The sequence below is a fragment of the Aythya fuligula genome, chromosome 5, assembly GCF_009819795.1.
Source record: "Aythya fuligula isolate bAytFul2 chromosome 5, bAytFul2.pri, whole genome shotgun sequence".
Classification (NCBI taxonomy): domain Eukaryota; kingdom Metazoa; phylum Chordata; class Aves; order Anseriformes; family Anatidae; genus Aythya; species Aythya fuligula.
This window is the reverse complement of record NC_045563.1, coordinates 24712471-24736881: the sequence shown is the minus strand read 5'-3', so window position 1 is coordinate 24736881 and position 24411 is coordinate 24712471. Positions and strand designations below refer to the sequence as shown.

Here is a 24411-nt window from a genome sequence, read left to right as displayed (position 1 = left end):
CCGTACGATCTGGGCATTCGTTTCTTTTAGCACAAGTAACCGTTCTTCGCATCAGCAGTGTTCTTAAAACAAACAAACAAGAATTAAAAAATAAATAAATCTGGCTTCGATACACTCCAGTGCCCCCGCCCCCCCCCCCCGTAGTAACCGCGAGATGAAGGCACCTCCACGCCAAGGGGTTTGCAGCGTGTGTGAAAATGCCAGCCCCGTCGAGGGTGGATGTGAAATCTGATCTTGCCTCGGGTTCAACCGAGAGACCGAAATGATTCATGCTTAACCGTGTCTCCTTGATATTTCTTAGTGTTTTTTTTTTTTTTTTTTTTTTCCTTCTTCCTCCCTCCCGTCTCCCGGTGCATGTTCCTTCTGAGGGGTCCTTCAAACACTCGAGGAGAGTAGGAACAATGCTATATGCAGTATTTCCTTGAAGGGTTTTATTGCAGTCCACCTGAAACAAAAACAAACAGCATTTCGCAAAATTTCTCTTTGAAAAAAAAGCAGCCGGTGGTTGTTAAAAGAGGGGAGGATACACGGCAAGTTATTCGTGCATTTAATAGCATCCTCTCTTTCCTTGTGAGCTGCATAAAATTTGGTCTTTATTTCGAGCACCTATCATGAGTGTCTGATTCCTGCCTTCAGTTTTAAGATGTTTGCTCCCCAGGTGATGGACATTTTATTTCATTTTATTTTTGCTGGCAGGGTGACACCACCCACTGCCCTCCACCAGGTGTGTGCCACGTCTGCCTGCAGGTGAAGGGGGACAGTGCTTAGCTAAAAGGGCAACATAAGGCTCACATAAACCCTTGAGAAGTGGTAAGAGTGGAGCACGAGGGATGTGGGGCTGGGAATAATGAGCAACAAGTGCCTGGAGGAAGCAGGATGTGGAAGGGAGGGATATAAAGCAGAAGGTGAGCAGAGGCAGGTGGGCCAAGTGGTTACCAGTCAGGAGAAATTGAGGGAGGCTGGGAGCATGAGAGGGCTGCAGGGAGCAGATGGCTGATGGAAGCCAGGGGACAGCATAAAGGTGGACCACACCTGGAGCAGCTGTCTGCCTGTTCTAGGAAGCAAAAAGTAATGGGAAGGCAATACACTGGCTGTTCCCCCCATCCAGACAACAGGAGACATGCAGTGGAAGTCCGCCTCTGAACAGCAAACAAGGAAGCTTGCTGTTTTATGTGTGTGTTTAAAGGTGAATTTTGACCCTGAGCTGACGTCATGCAAATGAAGGGTTGGCTGCTTCTCTCTAAAGGAGGAAAAAAAAACAACACAAGGAATTGGGTTAAAACCGAGAGTTACTAATGGTTAAAATCCCCTGCTTCGGGGTGTAGGGAGAGGCTGGCTTAGGGCTTATGAAGCCACTGTCCCCTTTGCCAGCAGCCAGGGCTAAGAGGGCTGCTTGCTCACCCTGCTCCTCACTAGGCCCTTTCTAAGCCAGTCCCTGTTACTGCACTGCACAGTCTAAGGGCTAGCAAGATAGGATCGCTAGGTGTTTCTTGCTATTGTAGTGTCACCCTGTCTCCAAGCTGGTTTTAAAGCATGTAAGAGCATGTGGAGCCTACTACTGCAAAAGTTACAAAGCTATAAGCAATAGAGACGCAGGTTAGATAAGGGGCTGGCTGGGTGGAGCTGGTGAACAATGCACGAAAGTGCTTTTCTTTCACCGATCTTGGTTCAAATTAAGGTTAAATTCCAAGGGGAGTGTATTTTTTTTTCTCTCTCTCTCTCCAACTCTCTCTCTCTCTCCAGGAAGAGATTTTAAAGGGCATCATTTTCAGTTAAAAAAAAAAAAATCACAAAGAAAGATACATGTTAATACAAATGTAGCATTCCACAGAGCGGAGCTCAGAGCAGTGGTGTCGCACCCACAACTTTTATTCAGCTGAGGCAAGATCAGTAGTTTCAGCACCTGGCAGGAGTAGGGTTGATCCTGCTGTCAAGAAACAGCTATAGAAAAGCAGGACTTATACAAGCCACAGGGTCTATACAGAAAAAATGCTGATATACAGGAGTGGGAGACGGGATTATGAAAATAATACACGGAGTTCAAGTAATTTTTACTAAAATGACAATGTTCTTACTTTTTATGGCATGAAAATCTTAAGGCAAATTAAAATCTTATCTATGCATACATATAACAGAAGGAAATGGAATATGACTTTGCTATTAAATCTACAACTTTAGGTGGTGTCTTGAAAGGAAAGAGCAACAAGGCTTCCACCTGGCCCTCTGAGACCTGTTTTTGTTGAAGAAAAACAAAACAAAACAAAAACTTGGATCAGCTTCTTCACAAAGGAAACTTCATGCAATTTGTTTTGCAACCTGTCCATCGCTAATTTTCTGCTTTAGCATTGATGTTCCAGGGCACTGTAAGGAAGCGTGATGCATTCTGCGTCCTTCTACAGTCTGAAAAGAGAAATGCAGTTTCTCTTGTGATAAGAGCTCCCCAAAGAGCAGGGGCAAAGGTGTCACACATTTAATACTGGCTTTTCTTTGGTATGACAAGAGCTCTTGAAAAAATCAAAGGGGAAATCTGTGATCTTGATTCCCTGATGCAGTAAAAGTTTGCTGCAGGGGGGTTCTTGGCTTTCAGAGGAGCCCCCAGGGCCCCTGCTCTCACACTGCTCCAAGCAGAGGGGTGCAGCCAGCTCTTCCATGCTCAGAGCCATTTGTCAGCCCTGGGACTGCTTTTGTCTGCTAAGAAATATGAGACCTTTAAATGTGTCACATGCCACCATGTGCTACCATCCCTCCCCTCAATAATAAGACTTATTGGCCACATGTGCAGTACATACCATAGAAACAAATGCTTTTCTGAGCTTTCTTTCTTTTTCCTGATCAAAATCAAATATTATACCCACATCACTAAAATGAGTGTTCTTAGTATTGACCTTCAGTAGCTTTTTGTTACCACAAGAAGGCTGCAGCATAGACTGAAGAAGTGAATACTTCATGTATCTTACATGGCTTTGCAGCCCTCAGGGTAGCAGTGTCAGGTGTATTTCAATCAACATGTTAATGTTCCTAGCAATACTTTGGTCAAAAATTCTTGCCTCTCTGTGCTAGTCATCTAGATAACTTTTCTTTCAATTGCTGCAGAGCACACAGCTCTGATATCATTGCTTATACAAACAGTATTCATTTAGGGTCTGTCAGTGGCATAAGTGATGTTAGTACCATCCACTACTGATCGACCTGAAAGCTCAGTTACCACCCAGTGGCTGGATACCCCTCTGGTTGTAAGGGAGTACTGCTGTCAACTATGGCAAAACTCAAGTGAATTCAAGGTATGGCCTCATATTTTGTGAAGGGCCTGCCTGGGACAGTGAGTTCTCCGTGCTAGCATTCAGCTCTGCAGTTCTGTTCCCATGACACCCCTGAGACCTCCTCTCTCCTAACCATCAGCAGGGACATGTTTCTCCCTCCCTTTCATGGTCAGTGCAGAATCACCGTGCCAATGAGTGGCTGTCATCCCTCACTGCCAGCCCTGCCTGCCTCTGGGAGCAGCTCCCTGTCATGCTGGTGCCACCAGCAACTTTGCCCCCTGCCCATCAGACCTGCCCCCAACACCACTTCTTTCTATTTGCATTCCACTAACCTCCTCTATCCAGCCACTATTCTTGCCATCCTTTGACTTAGCTCAAGTTACAGTGTAATTAAAATCACCATGGAACACAACTAAACCAACAAGATTGACTGCACAATCACATTTTTTTTTTTCTCCTCTGTAGCAGCCTTACTAGACATCTTCCTCGCTTCAGCTTTTGTGACTTTCAGATGGCTATGACAGGCAGCTATTTCTTTCCATTACTGGGACCATTCATGCTCCAGCAATAAAAATAAAGGATACAGGAATCAGCATTCATGAAGCAGAGCTTACTAAAATGAGACTTCCACATCTATGTTATCATCTTTTGTTCAGCTTACTCTTGCATTATTGTTTTGTACCTTGGATCAGTTTCGGTCTGGTCTCTCTCACATCCTGAAAATGTTGAAGGAAGAATGAACCACAAATACATGTCTCTGAATGGCTCTCTAGCTCTGCTTTTATTCTTGCTCAGGTTGTTCCTTCTCATTGTAGTGCTCCCTTTCCATCCTCTCTCAGAAGTTTTTTTTTTTTTTCTCACTTAGGTGCCAACTTCTTACTCCTGCTTTATTTCAACCCCCTCTTTTTCTCCTTTCCCATGTTCTTGTCCTTTCCTTTGTAATCACTCTCCCCTCTTCCTTTATTCTGCTCATCCTTCAGTCCCTGAAATACTTTCTTCTCTTTTTTTCCTCCCTCTTTATCTTCCTCCAACTTTACTTTTATTGAGGTAATTTATTTTGACTCCAGATACAATCTACTGTCTGAAATGAAGGCAAGTTCCTTTAACACCATGGAGACAAGGTCATGCAACTTACTTGAGGATGCAGAGCACACTTACAGCATGGGAGACTGCATCACTGGGTGGACATGTGGGGTATCCCACCAAGCACGAGGTCCTGGGTGGTGCTGTGCCTTAGCAAATGAGCATGGTCCTTGGGATCAGGAGAAGTACAGGGAGAGATCAGATTCATACAGAGCATGTCTGAGACCAGGAAAGCAGTGGTGTCCAATTCAAGTATCCCTACACCCAAGAATCAGAAAGGATTCCAGAATGCCTTCTTGTCTGAGCAATATCTGGTAGGTGATGTCAGACGCTCCCCTTGTTCAGTTTATCCAGCAAAAGGCTAATGGTAATCTATTAATGGTCTCCAGTTGTCAAAACAGGGGAGGATTTGGGAGAGTAAATCGCTCTTTAACTCCACAGGAAAAAGAAGAGTAATGAGACTTTCTGGTCTGGAGATGACAGAAGAGAAAGACAGTCTAGAAAACAAGTTCAATAACAGCAGTGGGTTCTCCATGCTCTATAGTCGGGGATCTGTAATTCCCCTCATGTGTGCAGTTCCATGTGAAGGCCTGGGACCAGCTTTAAGGGAAGCCACTCTGTAACAGACCAAGGGGTGATGGAATTAATGACAGCTTGGTTAGCATCCAGCTTTACCAGGGTGAGTTCAACAGAAAAGCAACAGTATATTAAGGAGGAGAAGGAGCTTGCCATGGGTTTTTTACCTGTTGAGCCACTCTATCAGTGTTTTCCACCTTTACAAAAAGCAATAGCTGTTCAAGCCAAGGCAATCTTTTTCTTTGGGCTGAACTATACCATGTGAACATCTTATAATCGCTATAAACTGTTAGCTAGCTAGACACATGTTGTATATGAATCACTTAGGTAGAAGAGTAACTAAATAGGAACCAAAGACATAATTTACAGGTTTGGCAAGTGGGGGGTGGGGGTGGGGTGGAAGGCGGGAACAGGACATGCCTATGACAGGTGGTGGTATATCTCCCACACATCCTGGGTCAAGAGGGTAATATGTGGTTCAGCCTGCCAGACCTTGGCTCACTTTACTACTAGTGGAGAGCAATAGTTATAACAGCCAGTTAGGCACCTGCAGCAGGTGGTTTGAGAAGAGCCCTAGGAAGATAAAATGCCAAGAGCAGTGAAAAAAAAAAAAAAAAAGAAATCAGACATTTAATGAGATAACAGATAGCAGCTCACCTGATAACAAATGGTTGGCTCCACAGGAAATGAGTCTGTGCAAGGGTGGTGAGGTTCTGTATGAAACTCTTTGTGACATGCAATATTAGTCATTCACAGATCAAATCTCAATGACTGGAAATTTACAAGAATAATGCTATTACTGAAAATCAGGGAAGATAGCTACAACAGGCAGTTGTGGCTTAGCTATATAGGAATGTTGAGAACGGTCCTGTGGGGTTTCACAAAAATACACTGATGAAAGCATATTTTCTTTAGGCACAGGCAGTTCAGATTTATAAGAGTCTTACTCTAGTGGCTGTTAGAGCTCTTGGGAAATAAAGTTATCACGAGCAGACAAGCAAAATATGGAGGGAGCAGGGCATTTAGCTGCTTGAAAAGCAATTGAGCTGAGTTTCTCCATTATGTGATCAAAGCAGAGCAAAACTGTGAAGCTTTCTGGCCTCTACTCCAGTCATGTGATGGCAGCCACTACTGTATTCAGATGTTTGATGCTGTATTTCTGCAGATGAGAGCCCTCCCTCTCCCTCTCTACAGATATCCCTGCACACTGGCAGCACAATCCTTAGTCAAGTCTCTGCTTAACACAGAGAACAGCCTGAGTTTACACATCTTTGTTCTCCTGCACTTCAAGCTATCAGGAGGGGAGCAAACTCACCCAAAAGTACCATACCTGCATGCAGCTAGTCCCATATCCGATGCCTTTGGGTCAGGATGGAGAACTACTCTTTTGGACAGAAGAAGCTGTGGCTTTGCAAGCTGTGGCTTTGCAAGACAGAGAGTGTAACTGTTAGAAATGTTGTGAAGAAGAGCTCTGAATGGCCAGAGGTAGCATTTCACATGCACATGAGCCACAGTAAGATTTTGACATCTGGACACACAATGCCCACACCAGTAGAGATGTTAAGAAAACCTTCAGTCTAGTTCAGTCAATTCCAATCAGGTCCAGTGTGAAGACATTCAACATGCAATCAAATATATATTTAGCCATTTATTTTACCAATTGATGGGAGAAAGTATAATAATAATAACAATAACAATAATAATAACAATTATATAATAATAAATTTTATTATATAAATTCAATATTAAATTAAATTTATAATAAATAATAAATATATTATTTTATTAATTATTAATAAATTAATTAATAATAAATAAATATATATTTTTTTAAACAGGTGCCGAGATTTCTTGATGAAAACCTTGAAAGAGCTCAATATTTATTATTTTGTTATGATTACTTTTATGTCATATTTATACCAAAACGGCCTTAGTTGATAGGACAACTGCCATTTCTATTACTCAACCTGTGAGAAGCAAAGGGGACACTGCCAATTGTACATATTGGTTATACAGTGACCAAAACAGCTAAACGTTAATTAGGAACGTTGTCTTATTCACAATTTAGAACCAAGGTAGCTTGTCCTATCAAACAAGAATATAGTGGAAAAAAAAATGAACAAAACCAAATTTTAACAAATTTTCTAGCCTTATGCTCTCACATCAACTTTAGCCTTAGTGAGACACCTGCTTTCAAAGATTTTAAAAGCTGTGCTGTGCTTTGACTTCCACTTCTTTGGTTATGCAAAGCAAAGTATTTCTGTCACTCAGTGGCAATCATTATGTTTTTAATCTGAAGCAGACTAAGCTTCCACATTTTTTTTCCCCAAAAATTCCTTTCTGCTGTTCTGCTCAAACTGTAATTTCTATCTTTCACTTTCCCTTTTTGCTGCTTTAGCACCAATAGGGCAGTCCTGGTGTCCTGATTTGTGCCTTCCTTGTCTGACAGGAAGAAGAATCCAAGCTGAAGCTATGATTTACTTACATCATTCTCAGTTTGCTGACTGGATCATACATTGAGAATTCATAACTCTAGGTCCAAAATGCATGATGTGGTATTTTGGAGCCCCACATGTCCTATGAGATGGATATGGAACCCTACATTTTTGAACTGTATGCGAGGCTAATGTCCTCTCTAGTAAGAGTACAGTTAAGTGGTAGATTAGTTCTGCCATACTGGAGGTCATAGCTTGAAGCGTTTAATTTGTGCACCTCCATTTTAAAACAAGTTTATATAACAAATGCCATAGCAGATCACATTCCAAGTCTTTATCTATTCTTGCATCTCTCTTTCTTGCTTAACTGTACCACTGATGTTTGGTAACCTTAATTTGTAATATTGATGTTCTTCCTGCATTGGTAGAGTGCTAGAGGTGAGAAATATTTTTTTTCTCTACATAAAGTGGAAGAAACATAGCTGATAATTTTATAAAGTATATTAGGGCAGTAAATGGGAGTGGTAAGAGTGCTATGAGCATGTGTTGATGGAGACTTCCTACTGTTTGTTATTCTATTTCTAGTCTAGTATAGTTCTACAGAGGCTGCATCTGAGTTAAATATGTTCTCTGAATAATCTAAATATCCAAGTGAAGAGAGTAGTTAACTTTTTGAAACTGACTTTCAAGTGGAGATATTTGAAATCTTGCCTAGATTTCCACTTAGACACCAGTATCCTCATTTCTCGTAGACTGTAAGCCGTTTACCTATTTGATCACAAAGAACTCGTGAAATAGCGGCACAATAGTGAAAGCCAAACACAAATGAACAAAGGTCCCAAGGCTTCAAACAATGAATTAGAGTAGTGTCAAAGTACTTTTCTACTTTTGCATCTCGAGCTTTTTCCCTTCCCTTCCCTTCCCTTCCCTTCCCTTCCCTTCCCTTCCCTTCCCTTCCCTTCCCTTCCCTTCCCTTCCCTTCCCTTCCCTTCCCTTCCCTTCCCTTCCCTTCCCTTCCCTTCCCTTCCCTTCCCTTCCCTTCCCTTCCCTTCCCTTCCCTTCCCTTCCCTTCCCTTCCCTTCCCTTCCCTTCCCTTCCCTTCCCTTCCCTTCCCTTCCCTTCCCTTCCCTTCCCTTCCCTTCCATTTTGTCAAAAATATACCATATTTTCCATCCTTTGAATTCTTTGGGAAAGCATTAAATTTGTCAATTTTATGTGAAATGCTGTGTGCACATTCACGTATGAGTGTTAATCGCTGTAAATTCATGTAACATATTCTGCAAGGTTTATCAGGTGTGACCAATTCTACCAGGTATGTTGCTGCTTTACCATATGATAATGGATCTTCTTCTATCACATTCAGAAGCTGTTCAAATACCTAGGAGCTCCTGTGAATGTGGCACTATTTGGACCTTTGGCCCAAGGTAACCATGGAAGAAACATGCCAAACGCCTCCTGATGACAGCTTCTCAGAAAGGGGTGTGACCCTTTGCAGTCGGCTGTTGACTGGGCAACACACCAAAGCATGTGCACAATTGTAGTGGTGTGCTCCAGTATTTGTTGATCTGGTGGGATTTAAACAAAATGTACTGGTTTCAATTTATACATTCTCACTTTTTTAAGTTTCAGTACGAGTTCCAGGTCAAAACCTATGGGAAAAATCAAAGGTGGCAATTATTTTTAAAATAAAAAAATTAGACTAAACATTGCAACCTCCCCTACCCTCTTCTGCCAAGAGAAGGAAAGACAGAAAATAAAAACAACTCCAGGCAAAAGATAGCTTTTCTTTTTCCTTGAGCTATTCTATTTTATCAGTTCAACCTGTTTTCTCTGTTGTCTGGGTCTGCACCCAACATCGGGGCTAGTACTTATCACAGCACACAGAATGACTAAATATAAGGCACTGCAGGATTTGGCCAATATCCCTGTATTTGATTAATTTTACAAACAAGTCCAAAGCTCTAAATGCTGAAAACACTTCAGTGGACTTGCATTTCTGATGTTTAGTTGAGCTGAGTTACCAAGTAAATATTACCTTAATTATTAAGTTAATAGCAATATTTTACAATTAACTAAAAACCAAAATAAAACACCCCAAAATTCAACTTCTTTTGCAAAGACTATTTTAATAAAGGGATTATAAAATACAAAAGAGAGAGACAGGTAACCTGAGATGCAATTTTGGAATGCAAACTTTTCGTTCAAATGTGCAAGCTCGAACTTAACAAATGTTTAAAATATTTGAGTTTTTCAAATGGTGCCAAAATAAACCATGTCTTTTCTTAAGACTACATATTTAGCTAGGCACTGGCAATGTAAATCTTTCAACCATTTCAAGTATTTGTTTAAAAGCCTCCCAGAACACGTGTGCTCCCAACAAAACTGAAGAATGAAATGTTTAGACCACTGAAGCGCAGTGGTCTTAGATTATAAGTCACAGCTGACTTATAATCAACCTAATATGAGAACACCACTTTGTTTTTTTGGACTCATGAATGCATTTTATTTACAAATGCATGAGAAGAACAGAGAAAGTCCAGCTCCACAGACCTGATGTGAAATTTTACAATGATAAGAGTCAGTATATGTAACACTGAGATCACAGCAAGACTTGAATCAGAGAAACTGCCAGTCAGAGATTTAAATGTGCCTCACATTTAATTCTTGTATGTGAGAAAAATCTTTGGGGTACAAATTAAAAAGAAGATAAAATAACCCTAACAGCCTTCATCTGGAATTACTCTAAATGAATAGAATAAAGGCACAGAGAAATCCTGACATTTAGATAGCAAGTTCATTTGTGTATATGGATTAAGGATGTTACAACTCTTGATCACCTGATAAGAATATTTATAAAGCCATTTAATTTGAAAATTAAGGTGAATATTTATAAAGCGTCCTGTGATTTGGAATAAATAGATAAATACATGTTCAAGTGACAACATATTGACTTTACTTAACTATTTCAATATGATGGCTTATTTATAAAAGCTGTTTTAATATTCCCTTACATTAATGATTAACTAATGAATCTTTCTTGTGAATATATTTAAAGAGGAATCAAACTGACTTCATCTACAGGATTCTGCTAACAAGACTGAGCTGGCTCTGAACTTTTCAAATATCAGTAGTTTTCCCAACACTAGTACAGAAAACCATGCTACTAGATTTGGGTTGTGGGCTGAATGAAAAACAGTACTAAACGACTAAAGGTCCACAGTTCTTTTCTGTTAAAGTTGATTTGTCACAATATTGTTAATTAGTGTGGGCTTAGGGAAGGCTTACTATGAATATAATTACAGTGCCGAAAAGCATTAATAACGCTCTTATCCCGAGCCAACATGATGCTATTTACATATTTTACCCTGGCATATAACAGAAATGGCTCCCAATGCAAGCGCACTGCAGGATCATCAAGAGAAACACAAAATCTCACAAGGGATGGATGTTTCTGAACATCTCAGTGCTCTTCAAAACAGCAGAGACACTAATTTGACCAGTAATTACAACTGCCACCATAAGCATTGCCTATGGTGAACCACCTTTCATCATGAACTCTGCTGTTCCATCGGGAGGCAAATGAATTGCTACTCCTGTTAGTTAATCTGATGCAATCTCATCCTCTCGTAAATTAGGACAGAAGTGACTATTGCATGTCTGCTATATGGGGCAGGCGCTTTCTTCGCCTTCAGAGCACTGCACAGACATCAATCACTTCTCAATGAATAAACTGTAAGATAAAAGCCAATTACCCCATGTTATCATTATTGCCTATTTCTACATGACAGATCAGAGTTCCTGCCCACATTATACTGAAAGGAAGAACTCAGACTGAGTTCATCAGGGCCAGAAATTCACCTGAAGGCACTAAAGGCTGGGCCTCCATTACTGGGGCTGTGTGACCTTCATCGTTCCCTCCTGTGGGCGAAGAAGCGAAAGTGTTTTGACATTAACAGCACAGATGTGTTTGAAAGCTCCCCCAAGGTGCCTATGTACCTCTTGAGGGCTTGCATACCTTTTACAACTGTCACTAAGGGATTTGCTGAAGACCACACACCAGGTTGTTAGTAAGGAGGAGGTAGTGCCCAACTGTTTCTGAATTTTCACCTCTCAGCACAGTGAATTTCCAAAGGTCCTTTCCAAACAAGACAAACTTTTCTAGATGATTTTTAAAAATCAATACCTATTTTAATTATGATTCAAAGTCCTTTATCTACAGGACGATTAAAAAAAAAAAAAAAACTTACTAAAAAGTTAATTAAATTTCAGGCTACTTGGTACAAGATATAAGACAGGGTCAGGAAGCATTTTTTCATCTTAGGTGCAATATTTTAAAAGGAAAAATTTGAAACAAAATTATTTTCTAAATGTAGAGAATCAAGTATTATGTAGATGTATTAGACTGCTTTAGCCTGGCTGATGCTACTTTCCTAAACAAAGCCAGCTGACACAAGAGGAGGGAGGTCAAACAGTCTTGCTGTATGGAGCCTGCACTCACAAGACAATTCATTCAGAGGAGGAAGGACTTAGGGGAAGGTGAGGAATTCTGATACACCCGTGGGAGGAGGAACTTAGCACATTCATGCATGGAAAACAAGCCCTGATTAAGTAAACTTGCATTTCCAAAATAGCAAACAAGCTTCCTCATCAAAGCTGACAAACGAGTAAGATGAAAGATCTTTATATGGGAAAATATGTAGTTAAAAGTTAGATTAAAACAATAGTTAAGAATAAATATATCATTTTCACAGTGAAGGGAAGCTACTTTGCTGTTCTCCAGGGATCTTTGCCAGACCCCACGCTGTTCAACCTAAGAAATCACCTTGAAAAGGGGGGTAATTTGGGAACAGTGATATTTGCTGATTGTACTACTGCAGCAGTAAAGATGAGCCGTGAGAAGAGATGGAATAGGAAATAGTGAAAATCAATCAGGGAATGCACATTAAAACATCAGGTGCCATGGGTACCCATCATGTGAAGTTGTGTGTTCAGAGAATGGTTCGGACTTTGTACAACCTATGATGAACTCTGAGCTGAATATTGTAACTGAAGATCTAAAGTAATTACTTGTATTATAAAAGTACTAATTCAAAAGACACAAGCTGTCATAAATCAAATCATTGTGGTTTAACCCAGCAGGCAGCTCAGCACCACACAGCTACTTCCTCACTCTCCCCAGGTGGGATGGGGAAGAGAATCAGAAAGGTAGAAGTGTGAGAACTCATGGGATGAGATAAAGACAGTTCACTAGGTAAAGCAAAAGCCCTGTTCACAATGCTAAAAATTATTACAAATGGCTTGGAGAATGAAAAAGAAAGCATAATTATGAGAGCTGATAAAGTCACAGTTTGTCCACAGCTTGAATAGCATGCACAAATCTGGTTTTATCTCAGTAAAAACACCGAAGAACTGGAAAAGAAACACATCAGCATGGCAAGGCCAATTAAAAACATGAGACAACTTCTTTATAAGAGACTAGAGCTTCTGTCTGGAAAAGAGATGGTGGGGGAATGACATGAAATACATAAACTTACAAGGGACCAAGAAAAGGTATGGCCAGGGAATGATTGTTTACTGTTTCTCTAATAGAAAAACAAGGTGATAACAAATAACTATAGCCCGTTCATAACAAAGAAAAGGAAATATTTCTTCAGTCACTGTGACAGGAAAGAGCAGTTACTAAATGTTTAAATGGATTAAAAAACAGGTGATGAAAAAAATGCTGCTTAATACAGACACCACTTTTGGCTCAGAAAGCCCCTCAGTGCCAAATTGCATCTGGGAGAAAGGTCACTAGTGTTGTCCCAGTTGTACACCTTTTCCTAGACATCTACTACTGGTCATTGCCAAAGACAGTCTGAGGGCTAGCTGGACCTTTGTTCTACCCTAGTACAGCAATCATGAGGACTGTTTTTATTTTCATTTCTTCCTTACCACCTCCCTAAAGCAGAATTGGTTCAACAGCACCAACAGCTCAGATCTTGTCTTTCAATTAGTTATTTAAGGATCAAAGAGGACAGTGGATAAAAGAGCACTTGAGTTGTCCAAATGTTGGACAGCAACACACCAGAGAGGGTGAAGGGGCTGGTGATGTGGACAGTCTTCTGGTCTGGAAGCATTAAGCTTTCTTCCTGCTGAGTAGGTGTCATGGGGAGACTTTAGCCTCACTGGCTATCTCAGGGTTGTCCATAAGTTTAAACAGAGCACTTCAGAAGTTTCTAGAAGTGACTTTGGCAAATTTGTCTTGAAAGAATGCTACTCGTTTCCCTGCAAGGGGCCAGGTTTGGTGGACTGAAACTAAGAGGAGCTTAGGTCTGCAGATGATGATGGTTTAACATGGAATTGCTTGAAAGGAAAAACAAGCATTGAATTGTCTCTCCCAACCCCAAACTGAAATTTAATTTTCTTCCTCTTTTTTTTTTTTTTTTTTTTCCTCTTGGTAGACTGCCCTATCATTACTTCTGTACAAGCAAACGTTAAGAGGAAAGACAGCACCACAACATTAAAGACAAAGCAGAGTGACCAAGCAGAAGCCTTAGGAGCTACGTACACCCTGAAGGAGCTGGCTAGTCCTGGCCATAGCTCAAAGCCCACCATGCTCCCAAGATTCATTACTGAATGTGGGCTGCTTAGAGATTACAGCTGCCCTTCTTGAGCACGTTTCTATGAGCACTGAGCTGACCTCTCCGCTCACCTTTGTTCATGTGACAAAGACATGTAGAATACATGGAGACGTTTGGCTCCTCCCTCTAGGGCCAACTCTCCCTGTGTATCTGTAAGGCCTACAATGACTGGGTACCCCAGAGTTTCCTCCCCACTCCTCTATCTCCTCCCTCCCTGTAGGATTGTATCAGCCTTCAAGCTCACTCCCAGGGCACTTCAAAGGTATGCAAAGCAGACGGTTGGCATTCTGGCATCAAACCCAACCTGGATGATACTCCAGCACTGCAGAGCAATTAGAGGTCAAGATAAGCTGGCAAAAAATCCTGTAGGGAATGAGTGAGCCACTCACCTTATACCGAAGAGATGAGTTTTGACTCTGTAAAGCGATTTCTGAACATCTGAAGGATTTCCCCTCATAGGAAAGGATAGAGGACTGACCAAAAACAATGCAGGAAACCTTCCCCACTGTCTGAGATACTGCACACTGTCACAAGGCTTTCACAGAGCAATTTATGATTATTTACCCAGCTGTTCCTCCAGTGAAACCTAACTGTACGTTTCTTTTTAATGTATGCTGAAAATGCCATGTACTAGCAGTAGTTATTCAACTGCTGTATAAAGCTATATGTATATCCTTCCTTCAGATGTAGCTAGAGTTACTAGCTGCAATTCAATGGGCTACAAGTAAAGAGGAAAAAAATCTTCAATATAGTGTTTAGAGTTATTTCTTGAATGTGAACCTAATTTATCAATTACTGTATTTAACATACAAATACTGGACTGTTTGCAGTTTCATAAATAACGTAAGGGATTTACATTTTGAAGCTGCTTTTCAGGATTTTGCACCTGAAGCTGGCAGTATTTGGAAACACGGCTAAGCTGTGCCTTGCAGCAGACTGTAGTCTAGTAACACTGAGAGAACAGACTGTTAAAATAAGCATCTACATCATTTTTCACAGTACACAGAGCCACAATGCATCTGCTTAAAAACAAATACATGTTTGCAGTGAAACATTTCAACAAATCACAGAACTCAGCAGCAAAGTAGTTAAACATTTATGATTTGATTTTATCTCAGCTTGGAATGTCGCTGGAGTGTCCCACTTCTAACAACTGTTTGCTAAGTTAAGGCTTTAGTGTTTACACAGTGCTGAATGAAGCAGCCTGGTCACCAGATGTGAATGCTTCCTTAGACTAGAGCTTTCAATCAGATCACGGTCCTAATGGTCCCTGCTCCAACCTTCTTCCTCAGGACGTCCACCAGCCTTTCCAACCTGAGAGGGGGCAGGGGAGAGGGAGAGGAGAAAAAAAAAGGAAGCTAACGTTAGGAATGTTCTGGCTGAAAGAGACAGTGTTTGCACTGAACCAAGCTGTCCTGGTGGTGGTCACACTCAGAAACAAAGCACTACTGTAAAAGACAGACATTAAGGGAAAATGCAGACAACTTACAGAAAACTTTTTAACCTACAACCCAATCAATTTGCAGTCAGTGATATATACCAACTTGCTTTTGTACTATATGTAGTGTCTGAACCCCCATAAAGAACTAACACAAAACCCTTTGTAGCAATCATAGCAAATATACCCTTTGCTGTTAGCAGGACATTCGGTTTTTGTACTTTAAAAATCTGAGCAGTCCATGATTCTTGTTAAATGTAACACTTAGCTGTTATTTCCCTTAAAAAATACCATGCCCATTATCCAGCAGTGTGAGATACTTTGATTGTCCAGTTTATAAAGTTATGCCCCCAAACCCATGCCTTTTATATCAAAAGCTTTTTCAAAATACCTAAGAAAGTTTCTGAGCTTGTGCATGCTGATATTTGAAGGTGGCTTGTATGATTGTTATGTGTACTACGCAAAAATTAAGTTTAAATATGTGGGACAGAGATCCACCTAATCCTCTTAATTTTAATGCATGGGCTATAAGCATGTCCAGCATTTCATTGGCTTAATTTGTTCTTTCCTTTGATATATAGGCAAACACATGTGCCTAAATTTGTTCAGGGGGTTTCTATTTGTACACATTTACCTTAAGCACTCCTGTGCAATTAGGTATTCAAGTGATTTCTTCAATTTATCTGTATTTTATTGAATTCTTCCATGAAAGCTCTCCGACCAATAAACTAACTATACAAAACTAGACACTGCATACTGGAAGTACTGAAATACTTTCCGAGCCATATTATGTACACAACTTTTATAATGGATAAAAACAGTTGCAAGTTCATGTAGCTGCATTCGCTATTGCAAAGTTGAACAATTTTTCTTATCTGAAAAGACAGATTTTTTTTTTATATTATATAACATGAGGAATGTAGATAGGAAATAAAAAAATAACAGCTTTATCAAAACTGTAAAATGTATTTTATCTAATGGATACATTAGTAACTTCAGTGCAGGAAAACTAGTTAACACATCTTGGATTTATTGCCACAAATCATGACTAACACACATGGTACGTATTGAAACACTCTTGTTTTCCAGGAACCACCAAAGTGCCATGAAGCTACACCTCTTATTGTACTCACCAGGTGACTTAACTCCTGAAACTTGATTAAGAATTCACCACCCTAACACAATTATCAGACACCAGGAAATGTATGGGGAGAGTTCAACTGGCTCTAGTTGTTTCACAGGGACTCTAAATAATCTGCTTTTAGTCACTTTTTAAGTGCAGGTAAAAAGGCACTTCTTAGCTATTCCATTCCCTCCAATTGCCCGAGTATCACTTTTCTTTTTTCACCAGCTGGTTCATTTTTTTCTGTATTTGTAACATACATCTATGGCAGTCCTAACTCACTGCAGTCAGTCCATGCAAGTATAAAGTCAGGGCTTTCACAGCGTATTTACTCCTTAAAGGGGATGAATCTATGGTTTTTCTAGGTTCTATGAATTTTAACTCATAGTTACTGATAGGTCATATTTTTGTCGCCCCTTCCTCCTGATATGTTGTGTTAAATCAGTTCTTAGTCCACGTGCAATTTCAGAAAGCAATGACAGATCAGTCCTCACCCTCATGAGCAAAGACAACCTTTTTATGTTCAGAAGCAGCATTGCAGCTTTCTCACCACTTTAAATATCACTGGAGGTCTCTCTCACTAACACCCTCTCTAATGTGCTTCAGGAAAATAAAGGAGAGGAGAAACATTTCAAACTGTCTTGGCAAACAGAAGGTTTGAGCTGCCAATTGTTTTCTGATAAGCAGCAGAAACAACAAAATTTGAGACCACAGCTTATTTAAATCACTGCTCAGTGAAAAAGAAATCATGTGTGGCTTATAGAAGCAGGGGAAAAATGCCTTCAATAATTGAGGTTTCTTTCAGGGACACAGGTTATAGGGTCACTGCTTACACACTGTCCTGCAATTGGGCTTAGATGTGCACCACTCTGTGACCAACCAATGGCACTGCACATTGGAGCAGGCAAGTTAGTGAGGAGCTGCCCATGTTTGAAGAGAAATACCACTGGGATGAAAGTAGCTGTCTTCTGTTTAACCTTGAAACTGTCAGGCTTCATTGAAAATAATGAGGCTTAACAATCATAGCTTCTGCCTTTCAAATGAATGATGACTGAAATCATCAAAATGAGGTATCCAGCACCAAATACAAACTGTGTAGGGCTTATTTGCCTTTTGTTTCAGTCATGTGTGGATTTTCAAATTTATTTATTCTTTATTAGAAGAAAGAAAAAAAAAATCAGCAGGGGATTAAGAATCCATACCTTTGAAAGAGATTTAAACAATAATGTAAAAGAGAAACTGTAACAGCTATTTATAAGAGAAAATAACAGAGGGCAAAATTCACCCCTACACACACACAAGACCCAATATACCACTGAAATCCCACTTAAGCCTACAAAATAATGCTATGGGCTGAATCAGTGGTTAATAACTCTTGATACAGGCCTCAGGGGGCTTTTCGGAACGATAATCCTAGACTCTTTGTTCACCAAGGGCCCAACTCTGCCATCCTGACTCACAGTAAGCAACATTTTTCTTTGTGAGTAATAAAAGGCAGCTAATAAGGCCATTTGTGTAAATGAGGCACTACCTGCAAGGGGTGAGGATGACAGAATCATGCCTTATTGATCAGGCTTTGCATCAAGCCTGGTGGGTTACTGCAGGCAGCTCCTTTTGGAAGCTGAGTGTCATAATCTGTGGTCAACTGAAGCAATACCTCAAGATAAAAACTAACTGAAATATCTAAGCAGCAGAATGGGAGGTGCTGGGAACTACTCTAAAAGTCTCAGGGTCTGCAGAGTTTGATTCAAAATACAGAGGACAGTGACCTGAAGAAAACAGTTTTTATTATTTTGTGCAATCATGATATATCTGCCAGTATAGCCTCATCATACTTTACTTAACCGAAAGAAGTACTGACTACATTTGATAGTATCCTAGGACACTGGTTTAACAAATGACATTTTTTTTGCTTGTGAAGGTAACAGTCTTCATAGTATCGATGCAACATGCAATATGACACTCAGGAGAAGCAAGCAAAACACTCATCATTGTGAAGAGCCTTGAATTTAGTGGCTTAATTATTTGTTAGTATCAGGGGAAACTGTGTTTTACTACAGAAATAAAAAAAAATATAATTACTTGCTGTTATAGTATTACCAGTTTGAGTATATACTTTTAAAAGTGTTGCTAAGCTTTAAGAAGTTCCTAAGGGTACCTAAACATGAATGTCACCACAAATGTCTTCCAATTACTCCGAATTGTATTCTCTTACCACCTATGTATACATCTAATGAAATGCCCATACAGAGAGCATGATGTTACATGGAATATTCTTACATAGTTCCTGAACTGTTTGACAACCTCCTTTGACTTTTAGCAGAGCTTTACAGAGTTTTACTCCCTTGAATATAAATGACTTTTGTTCTTGAATCATGCTCAATAAGGTAGACCTACAATTCTTACTGAGAGAGAAGTTTGTTTGAGAAGCCCAGAAGCTGAATGTATAGTTGCAAAGATGGTACCTATTGGTGCAACCACTGTATTGCTGACTGCTGAAGAAATCTAGGTTTAAACTGGAGCTTGGGATCAGTAAAAATACATGTAGGTCCTCCCACACTGCTCCTTCTCTGGCCAAAGGAACTCAGTGCAAATGAGAACATTGGCCTTCATCCACAAGTTCTGTAAACGACTGAGTTACAGCATCACAGAATGATCCTGCAGGGCACCATGCCCCAGAAGTAGCCAAAACGTATACTCAACTGAAACAAAAAAGCATCCTTCAAGTAGCCTATGACTTAATCTGCAAAGCAATATATAGACTAGCTGAAAACAATAGCTTCTACCTGCAGATGTGGGGGTTAAGTGATAAAAACAAAACCCTCCTGGATTTTGAAATGCTATATAAAGGCTTATAAACCTAAACTATAACCCTTGGTTATCTTTCCAGTAGATAAGATTAGGCTTAGGCTATGAAGATGGCCTTACTTGCATGATTTCTGGCTTCTTGTGGAATGTGTTTTGTTAACACTAATTCCCTTTAGAAACCAAGCATTTAAAAATATTTTAGGTAAATAAAATGCATTACAAACAATTCAGCAGTTGGGCTCTGTGAATAAATGACTGTTTTGTGAGCATTCCAACAAACAAATTCACTTAATTTCATCTCAGAATGAAAAAACAAAACAAAACAAAACTCATTTTCTTTTCCTCTCCTTTCCTTCAGTTTTCTTCTTGGATCTGTTTCATTGAATCCTACTCAGCATACTTGTTTTCTGACATTTTGTGCAAAAATGAAGGAAATTAGTGACATGGAGAAGATACTGCTGTGCTATGATACTATCACCTTTCTAGAAACCAGTCACTTGGATAGGATCATTTACTCAAGAAGTTGGAGGAAACTGGTTCAGGTCTACTGTCTTAAGAAGAGAATCAGGCTCCAGCTACTTCCCTCTTCAGGAAGTAGCACTGCACGAACACTGGGTTCTGGGGGGACCTTGTTTTCATTTTCAGTTATTGAGGCTGCTCTGATTAAATAAAATGCTTAAATATTCACTGGATAAAAGCCTGGAACGTAAGGGTATGGCCTTGCAGTAAGTGGCCTGTGTGCTACAGAGGCATCTCCTTCTTGCCCTCTGGGTGGTTCAGTGAAACTTTAATTATTCTTATTCCTAAATGTAGGTATTATTTTTGCCACCTCAAAACCCTGACTTTTCAACAATAATAATTTCTGATTGACTCACTGAAATACATTACCTGGGATCATGTAATGGGTCATCTACCAGTCTGTAACCGAAATCTTCATAAATCAACACTTTGCTAACGACTATGTGAGCTCATATGGACCTGGCTGCCTCTACCTAGCAAAGTTTCCTCTGCATCTTTTGCATTGGAGACTGTGTGTCTTCTAAATGACATACAGCAGTTCAGCAGCATTTTTGAACCTGATGCAGGAATTGCTGGGTGAAATTCTGTGCCCTGTGTTAGACAGGTGGCTGGACTGACTGGTGTTAATAGCCCTTTCTGGTCTTAAAATTGAATATTAGAGACTGATTTAGCAGCATCAGTGAGCTCTAAACTGTGGTACACCACAGTGTTGAATCTAATTACTCTAGGCACTGCCGCCAATTCCTGCTTGCCCAACACTGTTTGTAATGTCACTCCAAAAAGTATGTTCCATTAAACGTACAGACCTTAAATTTGGCAGGGCAAGCCATTCTGTCTCTGAAAAGCCCTGTCACAAAACAAGCATTCCTATTAAATCCCTCTCAGCGTCTTCTCAACCCAAAAGAGTAATTCTGTATATGATTAAACTTAGGAGTAAATACAGCCAGTTGGGCTCCTGACAGCAGACATATTTCAAAATAAACCTGGCTTACACAGGCCTTGGCTAAAATATTAAGCCTTTATCTGTGGTTCACAATAACTAATCTTGTCAAATTGTTTGCTCTCTACCTTCTGTTTGGAAGATTATGGGCTAGCTCACCATTACCATTCACCTTGTGCCATCACTAGCAGGAGGAAAAGTGAGTGATAAACACAGTTGATCTGTTTTGACAGCATTTCACTCTACTTTGCATTCATGTAGATCACAGTACAGAATAATACAGAATCAGGACTTCTGCTTCTGTGCTGGATTTAATGCCACCTTGTGAAAGGTATTGATCAGAGAACTTCACCTAGTTACTCCAGCCTCAGTCCCACAGTTTATATACTGTTTTTATAAAAAGTTCACGACACCTACTTGTGCAAAAAAAACCCTTTTCTATGTCTCCTTCCATAAGCTTGAAATACTTTTAGTACTGACAGTTATTGTTTCCACTCACTTGGTATTACAGCTAGTCCCTTTTCTAGGAGAAATCTTGCCACCTAAGCCTACTGCTTACTGTGACAGAATTTCCACAAAGTTTGTGCTGATATGAATAGGCAAGTGTCTCTTGGATTTTCTTGATGAATACTTCCTGGAACTCTCTGTCATCTGCTTAAGAAAAGCTAGAAGATTTATTTTATTGCTAATATATCTTGCCTGTAGAAAGTACTCCATCACAGTATTTATTCTTTTGAAAAGGGAAAAATATTGCTTCCTATCAGCTCCCAGCTCCTAAGGAACAGTAGTCTGGCCCTTTGGTATGACGTCTGGTATCATTACAGAGCCATGATTTACAGGCAGGCTTATTCTGTCTCTGAACAGTTCCTCACCTTTTTTTTTTTTTTTTTTTTTTTTTGTGAGCAATACAATCTCAGAAAGCAAATATTCTTTCCTTTGAACTCTCACAATACGAAAGCAAGGTCAGAACTTTTGTGTAAAGTGCTTAAAAGGCAGACATCAGGTGTATTTTGCATTATGTGTACTTTGCATGGGGCAAAACAGCATGCAGAGAAGGGAAATGACTTGTTGAAGCTCAACCAACGAAGAAGACCAAAAGGACTCACAAACTTTTTTCATGTTTAACTTCATATATAAGTAGTCTTGAACTGAACTGGGTTCCTCATGTATATGCACACACACACACACACACAAGTATAGCCATAAATGCCTTCAGAATTAGCATCCAAAACTGTTGGATACAGAACCCACCCCTCTCAGTTTCTTAATCCATGCTTTGGATCATGTCAACTGGTAACAACCAGCCAGTTCTCTTATTCTACATCTAGCTGAGACGTACTTCAGGAAATGCAAAAAAGACCTACTTAGAAGATTTTGTTGTTCTATATCTTCCTTCAGGAACATTAAAAAAAAAAAAAAAAAAAAAAAAAAAAAAAAAAAAAAGGTCAAAAAACTATTTAAAACCTGCTCAAAACCATAGACAGAATTTCTGATGAAATGTAGTACCAGCAGTTCATTTAAGTATCTGTGGGGAATGGGGTTACTAAAAGACTCTAAACTTTAAAAGTATCAGTCTGAAACCACTACATTATACCTTTCTGTGTATTTCAAACAAGTCTTCTTTACAAGGCCAGGTCTGAACTTCTCAGCTGCCTGTTCTGAGCCAGTCCCTCCCCTTTTGGGCACGTTCTAGTCAAGCTTTGTTTACAACAAGTTCGTAAAATCTCAAATACTGATGTACTGCTCAGGCTGCTTCCCAAGTCCACCGCATCAAAGCACAACTTTGGCAGACTCTTCTTGATATCATAAACAATGAAGACAACATTAACTTTTTTCTTGATTCTGCAAGTATTTTACAAAACCTGATGCAGACTTGCTGGCTCTAGACAGCTCTCAGCTATGTTCTATCTCCCTGAGGTGGTCCCACCCTCGTGACCATGAGTAATCTGGAGCTTGTGGAGAGAAAATTCCTTCCCATAAACCATCATCCAATCCATCCACTATACATTCAAAATAGTCACTTTTACATGGGTTTGATGTATTTCAATAAACATTCCTTCCTTGTGTGACTCATGTGATGTTGCCCACACTGGAGTGATTTCTATGGTATCATTGAGAGATCAAGTAACAATGCAAAAGGGTTTGGATGCAAGAAGAAAGGATTTAGTTGAGCTTCCAGTTGTGATAAGCCATTCACAACGGGCTCAGACTGGTAGCTGAACTCCCCACCCTTCTGGTGTAATTCAGTGGTGCCCACAGACTTCTGGATTCAGGGCGACTCACACTTAGTCATCCTCCTAAAAAGTATTTATAGAAAGAAAGAAAAAAAAAGAGCTGTCTTTCGGCAGTAGTGGACCAACAAAAAATCCATGGATTAAAAATCCTCTCCTCCTAATGTTTGTAATATATTACAGATAGAAGTTATCAGTGTGAAGCTTGTCTATTTTGGTGATGTTGCAATGTGGTCCCACATGCAGGGACAAAAACAGAAAAGGTGTCTCACTGCTCATTTGCACATTAAAAATGAGCTGTTAAATTACTAGTTGAGACTCAGCATCACAGACCAAAGTGTCTTCTACACACGTATAATGCTCTTTAAAACACATCAAAGACCTTTTACTGAAGTAAAAGTAAAAGTAAAACAAGCTTCAGTAGCCTCTCTTCAGAGGCAGGCACCAGTCTCCAACTGTCTTTTGCACCATTCCATCAAGACAATTCACATGAAATTTTTTTGAATCTTCAAAAAAGGGCCTTTCAGGCCCTTTTTGCTACATGTTCCTTCCATGTGACTGGAAATGAGCTTTAGTGTCACATTTTGTTCTGCTCCTGGGAGATAGGAGAATTCTTGAGTGAAGCTGAATGAGGATAGAAGCAGTGCATCTTCAGCTAATTTCAAGGACAGCTTTGTTTTTTCTGAACTGGTGAGCTTATTGACTCAAGCCTTGGTGGCAATTCTACCTTGTGGTGATGTGAATGAAATTGATTGTAGGAAAAAAGGCTTTTAATTTCTGCTGATGCAAGCATAAAAATCTGGCTTTACATTAAGACTCCTGAAATTCTTCAAAAGCAGAGTAAAATATTTTCCTAGTGTTTAAAATCAGAGACCTATGAAATAACTTTTTGCTGAGTTTTCCAATTAGGATTTTCCTACATATGTAGATGTGCACTTATTATACCCTTCTTATACATATATATATTTATATATTTCAATATATAATTATTTAGTCATATAATTATATGATTAAATTTTATAAATAAAAGTATGCGGTAACAGAAATTGATGTATTATGAGGCCCAGAGTAAAATGTTAAATATGGTAGTTTTATTATACATATCCCAATACCTGCAGTGTCTTCCATTCAAAAGATGAATTCTGATACTTTCTATGGACAAAAATTCCATAATATGAAACAGAAATGCTAAATTTTGGTCCAAGATTTACGACTTACAACAAGTCAGTGTTTAGATCTGTATACTTATACCCACCTCACATACAGCAAAAACCTAGAAAAGGGAAACTGAGAAATTTACCAGTAAAGCAGGGGCAATTACAGGGTTAAAGTTTTTGTTAGCTCTCATACCTACAAGCACAATTAATGCTGCCTT

General features: G+C 39.7%; 1 protein-coding gene across 2 annotated transcripts in view; it reads right to left on the bottom strand.

The window, feature by feature from the left end:
* Positions 1 to 13766: 13766 nt before the first annotated feature.
* MIPOL1 (mirror-image polydactyly 1) overlaps positions 13767 to 24411 on the bottom strand; it is a 187559-nt gene continuing 176914 nt past the window's right edge. For both annotated transcript variants that reach the window (XM_032188980.1, XM_032188981.1), the window contains one exon: positions 13767 to 15291. In XM_032188980.1, coding sequence (XP_032044871.1) covers positions 15225 to 15291 — 67 coding nt within the window. In that variant the 3' untranslated portion in view covers positions 13767 to 15224. The remainder of the gene's footprint in view (positions 15292 to 24411) is intronic.